Consider the following 15274-nt stretch of genomic DNA (forward strand, 5'->3'; position numbering starts at 1 on the left):
TAAGAGTGCCTTTTTATCCACTTGACTTTTTTTTCTCGCCGACTGCAGCGGGCTAATTTTCAAGCTCGTTGTAACATCTCGTCAAACGCATTACGACTACACAGGTTGATGTTCCTGCGTCGCGACAGTAGTGCATTTATATCGTAAAAATGTAATGTGAAAACGTTTTATTACTTAATTTTATATTATCGTATTATTTTGTTAAGTTACAATATATTTATAAAGATTGATGTAAGCACGTTTTATCGTTACACATCTCATTATTTAGGTAAACTTCAATATGTATTATATTTACGACTATAATACAAAAAAATCGAAGAAGAAGCATTACATTCTATAAATTATTACAATATTTTCTTTTTCAATATATTGATTAAATTATATTATAAATATGTTTATGCCTTTTTATTAATTGGTTTGCTTAGACAATTGATGTACTAGAGTTTGCGAATAATGCTGACAAAGTAATGTAACGATGATGACATCAGTTTGCAAGCTACCTTATTTAGTGAAGGCAAAATTGATTTTTTAAAGCCTCTTTGGCGACGAGGAGTTGATTCGCCAAGGGAAAACCTGGCACTGCACCAGACACCGATGCTCCTTGTCTCGTTATTTTTGTTTCACGATTTACGTTTCTCCTTCACAGGACGACCATCGTGGCTTCAGAAGACAGCTGGAGGACAAACGACCGGTCGTGGAGAACAATTTGCTGAGCGGCCGCCAGTACATCGCCAATGAGCCTCCGCTGTCGGACACATCGGACTCCGAAGGTACGTGAATTATGAATTATATATAAATTGTCTATCGATTTTTCTTCGAATTATAACTAACAATTTAATAATACATCAACACCTGACCTAATGGTATTTTATACAGAATATTGCACGTAAAAGATAGACGAATAATATTTTATGATATGTAATATATTATTTTGCGAATAGAAAATGTTTTCGAGATTGATAAAAATATATATTTAAGAACGCAAATTTTTGATTTTCTTGGTGGCATAAATATTTTTCTGCGCTTGTAAATTGTTTAAAATTATTTTCGTATAATATTTAAAAAAAGCTTCGAAATCGCTCTCTATTTCGTTCGCACGAACGAACATCTCACGAAGGAACAAAGAAAATCGGCCAAGTATATTCATCGTTAGTTCCGTGAAACCACCTCATAACGCAAGACTGAGTTTGCCGATAGTGCTCAGTAATTAAGATCGATAGTGCGCCTTTCAATCTCATCAATTCGCGCTTTTATTCTTGCATTCGTAATTTTTCGTACCAATTACCGGAGGCAAAAACCTCGAGTATCCTGGCCTATCGGTTTGGAAGAGAGCACAGGATTTTCCCTCTCTTTGTTTCTATCGCCGTTTGATTTAATTAACGAATTGTTATTGCTGCCATTGTCCTTCCGTTAGTATTCTCAGTGACTTTATTTTTGATCTATAAGAGGAGGCGCCTATAAATTCGCAGTATTTGAATTTTTCATTGTTTCTTACGATAACAAATATTTTATTATTAAGATAAAAAAAGTTTAGGGAATATGACAAAAATGTTATTTAAAAATAATTGTGAAAATAGATTTCTTATATCTCTTTCTAAGCTGTTGATATGATTTTTTGATGAGATTAAGATCTTATGTGAATTGCACTATATTTGTCACAAGAGTATGAGACATTTTATTTTATTTTCCTCTTTTCCGTAAACTCGCGACTGTATTTTAATAATTCATATTTTTTTCTTTCGAGTTCGTGAATTTCCGTTTTAATTGAAAATTTCGTATCGTGGAAAGAACCGAAAAACAACCATCAATATTATATTCTAAGTTGCCCAGACTGGAAAATTCTGCGCAAATATTTTACACTCTCTTTTTTTTCCTCTCTTCGACCTAACTCGCCAGATCAGAAACGAACTTTATTCTTTATTGTCGTTTCCTTTTCAAGTATAACAAGAGAAAAAACATAACTACGACGCCTTGAATATTCCGTTTATATAATCCCATCGAACCATAAAAACGCGGATATTAAAAAAAACTGGATGAATATCTCTGATACGAAATTATGTTTTACTTTGTAAATTATTTACAAATTTATAGATAAGAATAATCTTCTGCAAATCGATCACAAATAAAAAACAAAAAAATGTATGTGTATGGGCTGCTAATGTAAAATATAGAAAAGTAATAATATTCTAATCGCTTATCAAACATGACTCAAACTTAATTCTTCATTCTCATATTATTCTCATTCTTATTTCAATTTATCTTCTTATATATTAGAAAGTTTTAAATGAAATTTGGGGATTATAATGATTATGATTATTATGTAAAGATACGTTTTTGAATATGTTACGCTAAGTAAAATCTATTTTATCGAAAAAAAAAGAACACATATGTTAAATATTTTAGTCTCAATTTTATTATACAAGATTTTTTCCCATTATTTATATTGAAATGTAATTTTTATAGTATGACGTAATATAATTATGCAAGTGTCTTTTATATAACCATTATGAACAATTCTTTTCTTATGTGGTATCGCGTTGTATCATAATATCATTTCAAGTATTCGACTCTCGGAGATAAAACTTCCAGCAGACGGTGTTAACGTGACTCTATCGGGAACCGATGTGAAGCGTTTCTAACCAGTTACAGACGTACACTTCCCAGTTTTCATTCTGTATCAGCAACTCTGAAAGTTGTGAAATTTAGACGAGATGTTTTATTCATGTTGCGCCGTCTCTGATTGAATAGGAACAGGAAAAATGAAGTAAGACACTAAATAATACATCCGGGCGAATCCGATTTCTTTGATTCATTGAAAATTGAACGTGGGGAGATTTTATTTTAAATTATTTCAGTTACGTTCTTTCGATACACTGTAAGTCAAGTCTTATATGAAGAGTAATATAAATTAATATGACGAAGATTTTAATTTTATAATTTAGTTTTATTGTCTATCTTTGTGCTTCTCATCACGGATTAAATTATTTTCTAATAAAATCTATGTGTGACTTAATATAACAAAATAAAGCGCTAATTTTACTTATTAGTCTGAATTAATTTTGAGAATCTCATCATGCTTTATATATAAAAAGAACTGAACTATATTTATATTCTCTTCGTAATTATATCTATATATCGATATGTAAGTTTCAATTTATATTTCTCATATTTGTGCTTTTGTTTTTCGTATAAAAACTGTACACTATATATTTATTGATGCTTTTATTGAATTTTCGTGAGAAAGCGAGTATTTGCTCTATGTTTATTTAAAAAAAAGAAATTATTGCGGTTAAGTAAACGTACTTCCGTCGCGAACCACGTGGGGTTTTCAATCGAATTACAACTATCGTAGTACATCGATAGAAGACGACGGGGGCTTTAGAAGAGACGTCCCCGAGAGGGACTGAAAACTTGTAGGACTTGCTAAAGTCCCAGAGGAAGGTACGACATAGCCTGGCATATACGTATTTCTCTTCCAACTTAGACTATTACTTGCGTAATTAGTCAGTAAAAGATATTTACTATTCTCGATGTTAGCTCATTGTTAAACACAATTGTTACGTAGCAAACTTTTTTTATTGAAGAATTGTAAAGTTTCTATTGCAACATAATTTGCTTAGATTAATTACGTTTATATGACTAATTGTTTCGAAATACATTATAAGTGTGAAAACATTTATATATGATGTTTATATCTTTTTATATTTTTCGATTAACGAGAGAAAATAATTATAATTTATTACAATTATATTATAATTATTAGAATTATAATTTATTATAATTATTCTAATTTAATTATAATTTATTTATGTACAATAAAGTGTTATATTTGCAATTATTAATACGCAAAAAAATTATTTTTGAAAAAAAAGTCAATTTCTTTAAAAATATTATTTGATACATTTCGAATTAACGTACACGTATCGACGTCACTGAGTGACTGTAATTATCAGAATATCGCGCGATTGATCGTCAAATATCGAAATATAGCCAACCGACGATAATTTAAGCAAGTTTTGATCAAAAGTTCATTAGTCTCCGTCAAAACGAGATTTAATTACTTTGGAAATGTATTCGCGCAAACACGCTCGCTAATGCTATTGTCGTCAAACTATATTCAGTGCCACATTGTACCAATATCATGAAATTAATTCGTAGAGTCAATAATCGATACTGTTCGGTTAAAAATATATAGAGAATTTTAATCCCCATGCACAAAATATTTAAAAAGACTTGAATGAATTAAAATAATATCTCTAAAAGAGGATTTATGAATTTTATATATGCAACAATAAGAAAATATTCAAGAAGACTTGAATGAATTAGATTATATCTCAAAAAGAGGATTTGTTATACTATGCAGTAAAATTCACGTTTCTCTAAATTTGATAAAAAGTAGAGATATTTAATCATATGCTTGACACATACTTTTCATACTTTAGCCAATTATTTATTGAGACAAAACGTATATCATCATTGAAAATCATATTATTCATTGAACGTTAATGTTATATCATTCTGTATAAATATATATCGTAAGTTAGTGCTATGTCTATAATTTAACATAACAGAATATGGAGTTATTCGTCGATCAAATCGTTACTCGAGTAATCTCGACGTATCGCTTCATCTATACACGAAAGCTATGTTCGATGCCGCAGCTTTCAGGGCCGCGGTGATTGTCATTCACTGTACCGCTTGTAATATCCGACGTAAGATCCCGGAATAACCGTAACGATAGCTTCGCTCTGCGTAGAGAACGGATTTGATCCCAATAACTGTGGATGCGGCTCCTGCGAGCAAGCAACTTGGTGCAGCGGCCGCGCGCGGTTTCGCTCATTCCACAGGAAGTCACGTTTCGCGAAACGTGCCCTGCATCGGCCACGCCGCGCAACGTCGATAAATTTCTGCTAGAATAACATCGCGCCGTAAGGCCGGATTATATAATTCCGACGTTGAATTCGCCGGTGCGAATTATTCGCGAACTTCATTCGCGGTTCCCGTATTCGGCCGATCGAAAGCGGAACTTTGGCTTCTATTTTGATTTAAAATTTTTATCAACATTAAAAAAAGATCGCGATTATATATCTCTACTAAATATCTCGAAAATATAATCAGATTTTGTGCTTTTATATAACTAAAACAACACAAGCACATTCCTCGATTTTATATAAAAAAGAACAATGTTTTTATATAAAGTTTGTTTGAACTTGATTAATGTTTTTTGACAGAAATCAGCTGATTAAAGCGTTAATTTTGCTAATTATATTAAATAATATGTTAAATATATTAAAATAATAATAATATGTTGTCAATAATATGTTATAATGCCTTATCTGCGATTAAAATTTGTGACAGTTATCAGCTGATTTCTGTCAAAACATATTAATTGCAGATAAGGCATTATAACATATTATTATTTTAATATGTTTAACATATTATTTTAAAATTTAATTAGCAAATTAACGCTTTATATATATTTTTTGACATACATCAGCTGATTAAAGCGTTAATTTGCTAATTAAATTTTAAAATAATATTATGTTATAAAAATTAAAATAATAATATGATTTAAATAATATGTTATAATTCTTTAAACTCGATTAAAATTTTTGACAGTTATCAGCTGATTTCTGTCAAAAAATATTAATCGCAGATAAGGTATTATAACATATTATTTACAATAACATATATTGCTATTTTAATATTTTTAACATATTATTTTAAAATTTAATTAGCAAATTAAAGCTGTATTAATATTTTTGGACATACATCAGCTGATTACAGCATTAATTTGCTAATTAAATTTTAAAATAATATTATGTTATAAAAATTAAAATATAATGTTTTAAATAAAATATTATAGTACTTTAAACTCGATTAATATTTTTTGACAGTTACCAACTAATTTCTGTATCATTCTTTTTTAACATAAAATCGAGGAATGGCGCGCGCTTGTGTTGTTTTAGTCTCTTTCTAAAGAAAAGCATATTAAGTCGATTCTCGCAAGTATTGTTGCCTCTTTTTTGCGATGTTGATTAGTTGCCTCGATTTGCGTTGTGCGTTATATTCGTAGCATCGAGAGGCTGTTATCGCGAGGGTTAGCAGTTATTATAAGTATATATTATAACATATATTATTTACAACATATTATTATAATTAAAATAATAATATTTTGTAAGTAATATAATATGTTATAATATTTTATGCGATTAATATTTTTTGACAGAAATCAGCTGATAACTGTCAAAAATATTAATCGAGTTTAAAATATTATAACATATTATTTAAAATACAATATATTATTTTATTTTATTTTATTTTGGACAAACACTAAACTACTAACCCTCGCGATGACATGAATATAACGCACAACATGAATCGAAACAGCCAATCTGCATCGCGGAAAAGCGACAATAATGTCAATAACATGACTTTTTTAGATAGGGAGAGATTAATCTAATAATTAAATTACTGTCAAATTGAGATTTTGACGTACACATTTTTTCGACATATTTCTGGTATCAAAATAGATGAAGAATCTTTTTTTATTCGAGAAAAATATAAAACGTTTGATAAATTCTCTATATTTTTGAAGCTCTATACTTTACGAAGACATTATTAGTTACGTCCGCGAATTGAAACTGATTGGACTATATACCTTATCAGAACGCGCAGAACGTCAATAGCTCCTAGAATGATCGATCAGACGGAAATAGTTGACCTAGAATAGTTTTGCTTCTTGTTAATTGCGATTGTCGTAATTGGGAATATACGCGATGTAATTTTGTAATACTGTCAGAATTTGTCAAGAAGAATCTTCAAGTGTAGTGTTCAGAGTTTAATTAGGAAATTAATTGCTTGGAAGGATAGATTGAAATCAAGAACACAAATTAGAAAAGTTGAAGTACTTTATATGCACGTGTCAATTTTTTTATTTGCTTTCAGTAATGTATACATTTCTAACAGTCAAATTATTGATTAAAATACTACGGAAAATAATTTTTGAGGCTGGATAAATCAAAGTATTATTGTTTATTGACAATATATACAAACATATTAATTCTAATCGTTTATTAAACAGTGAGATAATTAAAAAATGCAAAAAATGCAAATAATTTACATTTTTTAGATATGAGGCTTTTGACATTTCATATTACTCGATAACAGTTGTGGGATTTATATTCCACTCTCTAGAGAACCTTGTCATTATTTCCGTCTCCGTCACCTACTTCCTATACTTAAATCTGGACGCGGTGGCGAAGGAAGAAAGAATTAGCGTGACATTCCGGGGATGTGGATTAAAATGAGGTTGGGAAAGTCAGCGAATAGGAACTAGATAAACTAGTGGCGTACGTGTTCGGAAAGTAGAGCGTCAACTGTTGAATGGATGGCTTAGTAATGAAGAGCACGGTCGTCTAATTCAATTCGCTCTAGACTGTTTTCGGAGACGTTCTTTTTTTTTTTTTTTTTTTTTGTTTGATCCGCCTTGTTGTTTCCCGTGGTCGTTCACTTTTCCGCACTACCTCTCGCTTTAGAGAGAATGGGGGCTGCATCCGACTGGCTTCATTCCACCTGTCGGTCTCTACCGGGGAGATCAGTACGTGATAACATAGAAAGAAAATCTTAGATCGCGCGCATTTCTTATCGCGAATATCTCGAATCATGGAGCTGTGAAATAAAAAGCTTCTCTCTTTTTTATTTTTGTAGAGAATTTCTCCGTTTCCTGTTTTAAAAGACAGAATAAATTCTGAATAGTCGTCATATATATTTGACTTGAATCAAAACTTACATAAAAAAAATTCGACGAGAGACTTATGAAACGCGATAAAATTATAACTAAAAAAGAACATTTTTAGAGTTTATGATAAGTTATGTAAAATATAATATATTTTGCTTGTGCAATGTACAGATTTCGATGCCGTATTAAAATAATAACTAATCATTACAAACGCATCGTGCGCGCGTTTAAGATGTGTAAGTGCAACATAATCGTCGCAACAAACTACTTTTATTTTCCGTCCGCGGAAAAACAAACACCGCACCGCGCTTTTCCGCGAGTTATTATCCATTAGCCGTTATCTAGATTGATTGTTCAATCTCACGTGACGCGAAAGATAATCGCGGCCGCGCCTGATGTCCTGTCCCGAGCAAATCGTTTTTTCCCCATCTTTTAATATCATCGGTGCGCCTTTATCGCGGGATTTACTGCCGAACGTATCTCCCTGGAAAACCGTAAAAATGCCGAGATGGGACCTCGCCCGCCGAGTCGCAAGAAAACCCTTTTATTTTTCGTCAACGCGCGTAACGAAGCGTTAGAGAAATGGCCGAAACCCCGGGTTAGCTATCCGAGCCTATCGCAGGGAATTAATTGTCCTATGAATCACGCATCGTATCATGCAGTGGACAGTTTTTATGTGCATGTTTAGCATTGATAACGCCCGATGCCGTATACCTATATGCGTTTGCTCGTTCGCTTCCTATCTATCCGCGTGTTATGTTGATTTATGTTCGCGATGTTACCCAGCTGGTCTTCGCCGCTTCATTCTGCGCATCCGCGTTTAATCGCACGTGGATTTATCGATCGACAGCGCTGAGGAATCAGGAAGGAGATATTTGTATTTTTGCGCCATTCGATCGATTCGGATCGATCCTTTTTTTCTCGTGAATACGCGCTCATACTTTGACACCAAATTATAGGCTAGTGTCTAAAAGACGCGATCTTTGATTACATAGTATAATCTTGCAGTATAATATTATATTAAAAATTTTTTTACACGATGTAAATGAGATATCATGCATTCTCATCTTCTCAATATTTTAAAATTTTAGAAAAACATTGGCAATTAATCCATTTGTTTCCTACAAATTGTTAAACGTTTCATCTTTTACGTATACATATGTGTTAGACATAATAAGACAAATATTCTCAAAAAAACATTACTGATAAATATTATTTTTTTCTAAAACATGAAACACAATCTGGATATTAAAATAATATTTTAAGAGGTCTTCGCTGTTTTTACAACAAACATTGTCCACAAAAAATGCATAAGAGCCTCAATATTCGCCTATATATTTGCTAGATAACGAAAGCGTACCTATAACTAAATGAAAAAACTAGAATTGTGTAGGTTTGGAAAACGTTTAACAGTTTTTATCCTTTATATTTGCTTTTTTTATAGCAGGCAGAGAATTGGATGGCGATTCCCGAGGATACAGAAGCGCCGAGGAGCAGGCGCGCGAATTGACGCGGAGCATTCGCCGCGAAGTGAATAAACTTTCGGAGCAGTGGAACGCTTTAATCGAACGTAGCGATGCGTGGAAGCGGAAACTCGACGACACCGTTAACGTGAGTACCTTATACTCCATTCTTACTTACACAGAAAGTCGCTTACCTTCGAAATGGTATTCCCTGATATGAATACCAATTTTTTTCTTGTCTTTCGCGGAAACATATAAATCTCGGATTGGTCCCTGAATCGTGTATATTCGCATAAAAAAAAACAGGAATCGATATCCGGAATTTTCGGACGCTCGAGAAATTATCGAGTGTGTGGAGAGACAAAAGCGTATAAATTGCGAAATTATGCGAACAATTTTACACGGATTTGAAAAATATATTGCGCACACATATCGATTTTAGAATTACGTAAGTAAGGCTGCGATTATGGACGAGGCATGTTACGTATTTTGTATGCGTACGCAGCATTACAATTTAAAAGTAAAGAGATAAATGGTTGATCGCGAACAAAGATTAATCGATGGACTTTGCTACGTGATCTCCATTAAATGAACGTACAGCAAATAATTGTTAGAATAATTGTTGAAATTTATCGTTAGTATATTAGCTAACACAGGTTTAGATACTTAGACACTTTTATGACTTGTGATATATCTCGATGAGCAGATAAGAGAAATGATGTTTGCGGACTATGAGTTTCGCAAGAATTAATTGATATTTTGTTGCTGGGTATAATATGCAAACTTAAATTAAGCACGAAACTTGGAGTTTTCTTGCGGCTGCAAGCGAAAACTTTGATTTATATATCCTTCCCCTGTGCCACGATATTATGATAGATCGAGATAAGTCCATGTAATATTAAGTGCTATCGAAAGTAACTTTAAAATCAACTTTTATGTAAAAGAGAAACTTGAGCAAGAGGTCTTTTATTTTTATTTGATCAACATATTTTCTCTTCTAAGAAAAAGTTCAATTAATTTTCATATATCTATGAAAAATGCGACAAAATAATGAGTGAATGATATAAATTCTTATTTCTCAAGTACCAATCTTTTAATGACAACGGACAAAAAATTGAATTTTAATTTTTTTCTTATTGTATCAAATATAAGCAATACTTCAAAATTGTGATTATTATCTCGCAATTTTATATCTCTTATGTTTTTCACACGAATAGTCTTAGATTATTAATTAAACTCTATATAAAATGAAATATATCTACTACTCTACGATGTGTCGATATCGATATCGATTATTAATTAAACTCTATATAAATTGAAAGATATCTACTACTTGTGTCGATATCGCTAAAATTTGATGGACCGTGTATAATGACGATGAGAAATACAGGATATTTAGTCTTAACAAGAATTTTACAAGAGGCCAGTGACGACACCGTTACGAGGCTCACTTTTTCCGTCGTATCGCTTTATGATTGCCATTACAATCTTCTCTATGAGAGGTTCCATTTGTCGGAACGACTTTGCGCTTTAGAGGGAAAGATCGGACCGTTTATTGGCGAGTACCGAGGAAAGACGTTCGGAAACGAGCTGCCTCGTAGCAAAGGCGAGCTTTAGATGCGTCTCTGGCCAATCGACGCTCGTGTCGCGTCTAATGCCACCGAAATCTCGAGCTCACGTCTTTTTCGATATCGGAAATAGCTCCTATTTCCCGGACGTTCATTTAATCGAGGCTCTACTTTGTATCGCGTGTACGTCAATTGTCCCTAACTATTTTATGGAATTAGGGAAAGAGTATATCTTCCGTTATTACGAGAAATTCAGAGACTATCAGTTTTGCAAAAGAAAGCTTAAACACACATATACGTACGCGCAAATTTCTCAGAAATCTTAACTTTATTCCTGAATTTTCTATGAATATGGCTTCTAATTAAATGAGGGAGAATTTTATTGTTTATTTTCTGAAAATCTTAACAGATTTTACTTCTTTGGACTTTTAATTAGACATGTACCAACACATTTAACAATAAAATATTAATTCTTTTACACACTATTAACATATGGGAGATTACATATGCTCACATAAAAGAAAAGAAATGGACAGTGAAAGGATTAAAGCGCTATTTAACGTCGAAGATTCACGAGTCGCGCGAGGAGACACGATTAAATATTCAGCGAGGAAAATTCGTCGACTTCATCAAAGAATGCGCTCCTCAAGTTTAATGCAAACCTTGGCAAAGCACCATCTCGTGTATACGTGCTCGAGCGAAAAGAGCCTCGCTCCAAAGCAGCCCTCTTCCGTAGAAACCGTTTATAAGCGGAGAGAAGAAGCGAGGAATCCGCTGTTCCTTATCCGAGAAGGTCGAGAATTTATTATCGGGCGACAGTGCGACACGGGGTGTGTATATTCGCGATGCATCGATAATCGTGTTCCATTCATCGCTCTCGGGTGCTTAGGCGCGAGCATCGATCGGCGAATCCGGGAGGCATAAACCGCGCGTTTCAGAATGCTCTACGCTTGTATTCACGTCGTCGTCGAGGTTTAATGCATCCTTTCGTGGATGGAATCACGTCGACTTCCCCTCCGTCGTACATGGTTTTCTTGCACACGACATCACACCCTCGGTCTTATAAGCGGTTTTACGCGCTTTGCATCTCGTTCGCGTTGAAAGAACGATACTTGAATGCGGTTGAATATTCCACGCCTCGCGTTCGAGAATGAACCCTGCGACGGTAGACTTTTCCAAAATAGTCAGAACTTTCTTTACGAAAACAAAAAAAAAACAAAAATTTTCTTACTTTGATCGTAGTTTTATTTATGCGAAATTAGCGCGCCTGTAAGGCAGACGTAATGACATTTTTTAATGAAAATTCATGACAGTTCAGAATTATCCAGTTCAATTTAATTTCTTCGATTAAAATGGAATCTATATGATATTTTTATGACATTTCATCGTTTCGACTGTAGCATTGATTTTTCGCTATTTCGAATTTTTCAAGACGAAGACTTGCACTGCATTGCAACGTTGAACGTTGACGTACGAAATATCCTCGAACGAGACGAGATGCCACTAGTAGTGTGATTCGGAGCGCAACGCATGCCGATCGAATGGAATTCATGATACGTGCACGCAATATCGTCTGCGTCACGCACACGTGTAGTGTTCTGATCGCATAGTAGTAGAGCCTGCGTATATATCGATAATACAGCAGAATAATACAACGACACCGATGATGCCGGTCGATCCTCGTTTCGATCAGCTGTTATTCGCGAGTGAAGCTGATTATCGGTCGTATTCGCGGGGAGAACCGTCCGCCGATTCGCAATAAAACGATGAGAACGGATAATTGATAATCTTGATTCGGATGGAAGCGCGCGGAAGGTACGCTAATTAAAAAATTTTATCGGATATAACCGAGATAAACGTCGAGTGTGATGTAATTAAATCGTAATAGACGACTAAACGACACGGTGAGTTGGTAATACAAATTATAGAGTATTAATTGACTTTATGCGACATTAATAATCGTTAATGTCAGTTTATTAGTCAATTACATTGCCGGGTGATATCTTTCATAGACTGTGAATATGTGCCAGCAGTTGGGATACACTCTTTTGACAATAAATGTTATTGAATCATTAATTTTGCTGCGTTAAACCTCTTTAATCAGCTTAAACTTTTTTTTTTTTTTAAATTATACATACTCTGACAAGACTTAATCATTAAAATAAAATTAAATGTAGTTCAAAAATAGTACAACATATAATTGAGGATATTTCTAAATTCGTCAATGAATTGAGAATTAAGTTTTTGCGCGAGTTCTGAGAATTTTTAAATATTCATGAATAAATTATTTAGATAAATTAATTAAAATTATAAATAAAAATCTAAATAATAAATTACATTACTATAATATTCGATAGTTGACCGTATTTTTAACCGAGATTTAACGAGTTTGAGAAAGAAGATAATAATTTCTTTTTAACGAGCTCTAATATAATGTCGACCCACCAGTACCGAGGAATCCGTTTTAATATAATTCGAGTGGTCCATTGATTATAAGCGGGAACAGCTTGCGCTCTTTGGATAGATAATTTGGTTTATTTCCGGTTTATTCCGATATTTAATTATGTTACCATTTATCAACTTACAAAACACAACTTTTACAAAATATCTGTTTTTATAATTCGTTGCGAACCATATCGAATAGTTTTTAATTTTTGAAGGACTTAAAATTTTTACTTTATTTCGTTAGATATTACTTGCAAAAAAACCATTGCTTTCATATATAATTTTATTTAACTTGAATACTCCGATTAGGCATCAATAAATTTATCAGTATAATCATCTCTTTTAGATCGCAAATTTTTTAAGTCTTTTATATTTGCATAATTTAATAGAATTATCTTAATTTCTCAGAGCTAGTCACTGTTTATGTAAAAATTAAAAATTAATTTAATGGCTATAAGTCTTGAGGAATTCATTTCGTTGCAAATTATACATGAACGCAGCTGTCGAGGGAGTCTTCGGTCGCTTTCAATAGTCGATGAAGCTTAATTGCAAGATGCATATTCATCAATCCATTTATTTATTCTCGTTACGAGTTGGAGTAACAAGCAAGTTACTTAATTTCCCATTCGATCTGCGCGCGAGCCGCGTCGATAAAATCCTCACGTTTAAGTAAATAAGCTCTTCAAAGGCGATCGGGAAGGGCGTGACTCGGCGACGTCGTTCCTTTTGGTCGTTGTATTCGAGTCGAAGTGTTTCCACAATGTCGGCAGACGAGATATTAATAACTGACGCTCGAAAGTAAACGGACTGGTCGGACCGACGAAAGCGTCAGGCATTTCGAATAAGTATAGAGAAATGCTCGCAGTAGTATCTGTCGATTAAAAGTGCATCGTGTTAACGGTCATGTGACCGATACGTTGTATCCGGAAGATCAAAGTTTCCGCGCAATCAAAAGAGTCTGCGTCACGAATGCATAATTCATGAACGAAACACAATTTAACTTTTAAATTCCACGTTTTCTCGCCGCGATCCCTTCTCTCCCCTCCTCCCTTTCTCTGTTCCGCCCTTCGTCGCGCTTTAATTATCGGCTATCTAGTAATTACGGACGACACCTTCTTTTTGGTCGCCGATATCGTTGGGAATTCACCGCGGCTTTATATTAATTTGACTTCCTATCTACCGTCACGCCCGGATCGCTCGAAATTGTCCTTGGCAATGCAAACGAAACGGAGCGAGATGTTTCTTGAATAATTCTCTCTTTCCCTAATCGGGAAATCGCTATAAAAATGATCGATGGTCGGCCGTACGATTATCTTACGATTCCATGGAGCTTTCAATTGTTTACCTCGAGATTTTTATATTTTCTAATCAAAAACCACTCAAGTTTACAGAGATAGACTGCTTTAAAATAGGCATGATCGAAGAATTTTTATTTTTTTTATTTTTCTTTTTTATTTTTAATTTTACAATGATCAATGCTTTTTTATATACACTATATTTTAGAAAATATATAATAATCGTGATATAAAGATTACAAATAATATTTTGCCAACTTTATTTTTGAATCTACTTATTTTTGTCAATGATTATATTGTCTTATTCTTTCGAAATCTATTTTTAAAAAGTATTAAATTTGTTGTCCGAAAGAATCTCGACTTTCTTTTATGTCGAATACTGAGAATTTATTATATGTTGAGACAAAGTAAACGCGTATTTTCTTCTGAATCTTTGTCGTGCACAATCTTTTTTTGAAAGTTTTTCAAAAGTAGAATAATGAAGAACTTAACATTATGATATTACCTGTTACTGTAATTTTTCAACTATCGACAACAAAACAAATATTGACATGTATTAAAAAGTCTTTCCTTGGCATTGACGGACGGGCATCATTTATTACGAACGTAGAAGTTTTATCTGAAGAATAAAGCGAAGCAAAACATTCCTTATTACTTAAAGCATAAAATGTTGGATACTATTTCCTATAAATAACTTGCAACGGACATCTAACTATAACACAAGGAATCTTGCGCAGTATTTGCGCAAACGTATGAAAAACA

At 33.2% G+C, this 15274-nt stretch overlaps 1 protein-coding gene across 9 annotated transcripts in view; it reads left to right on the forward strand.

Moving 5' to 3' along the window:
• Positions 1 to 15274, forward strand: part of LOC145942533 (dystrophin, isoforms A/C/F/G/H) — a 429734-nt gene that overhangs the window by 358403 nt on the left and 56057 nt on the right. For 8 of the 9 annotated variants that reach the window (XM_083049357.1, XM_083049358.1, XM_083049354.1 and 5 more), the window contains 2 exons: positions 647 to 770; positions 9186 to 9352. In XM_083049357.1, the coding sequence (XP_082905483.1) occupies positions 647 to 770; positions 9186 to 9352 (291 nt within the window). The remainder of the gene's footprint in view (positions 1 to 646; positions 771 to 9185; positions 9353 to 15274) is intronic. The other variant, XM_083049355.1, reaches the window with a different exon arrangement.

Source organism: Prenolepis imparis, unplaced genomic scaffold (genome assembly GCF_030444845.1).
Source record: "Prenolepis imparis isolate NDT839.2.m4 unplaced genomic scaffold, iyPreImpa1.0 SCAF_11, whole genome shotgun sequence".
Classification (NCBI taxonomy): domain Eukaryota; kingdom Metazoa; phylum Arthropoda; class Insecta; order Hymenoptera; family Formicidae; genus Prenolepis; species Prenolepis imparis.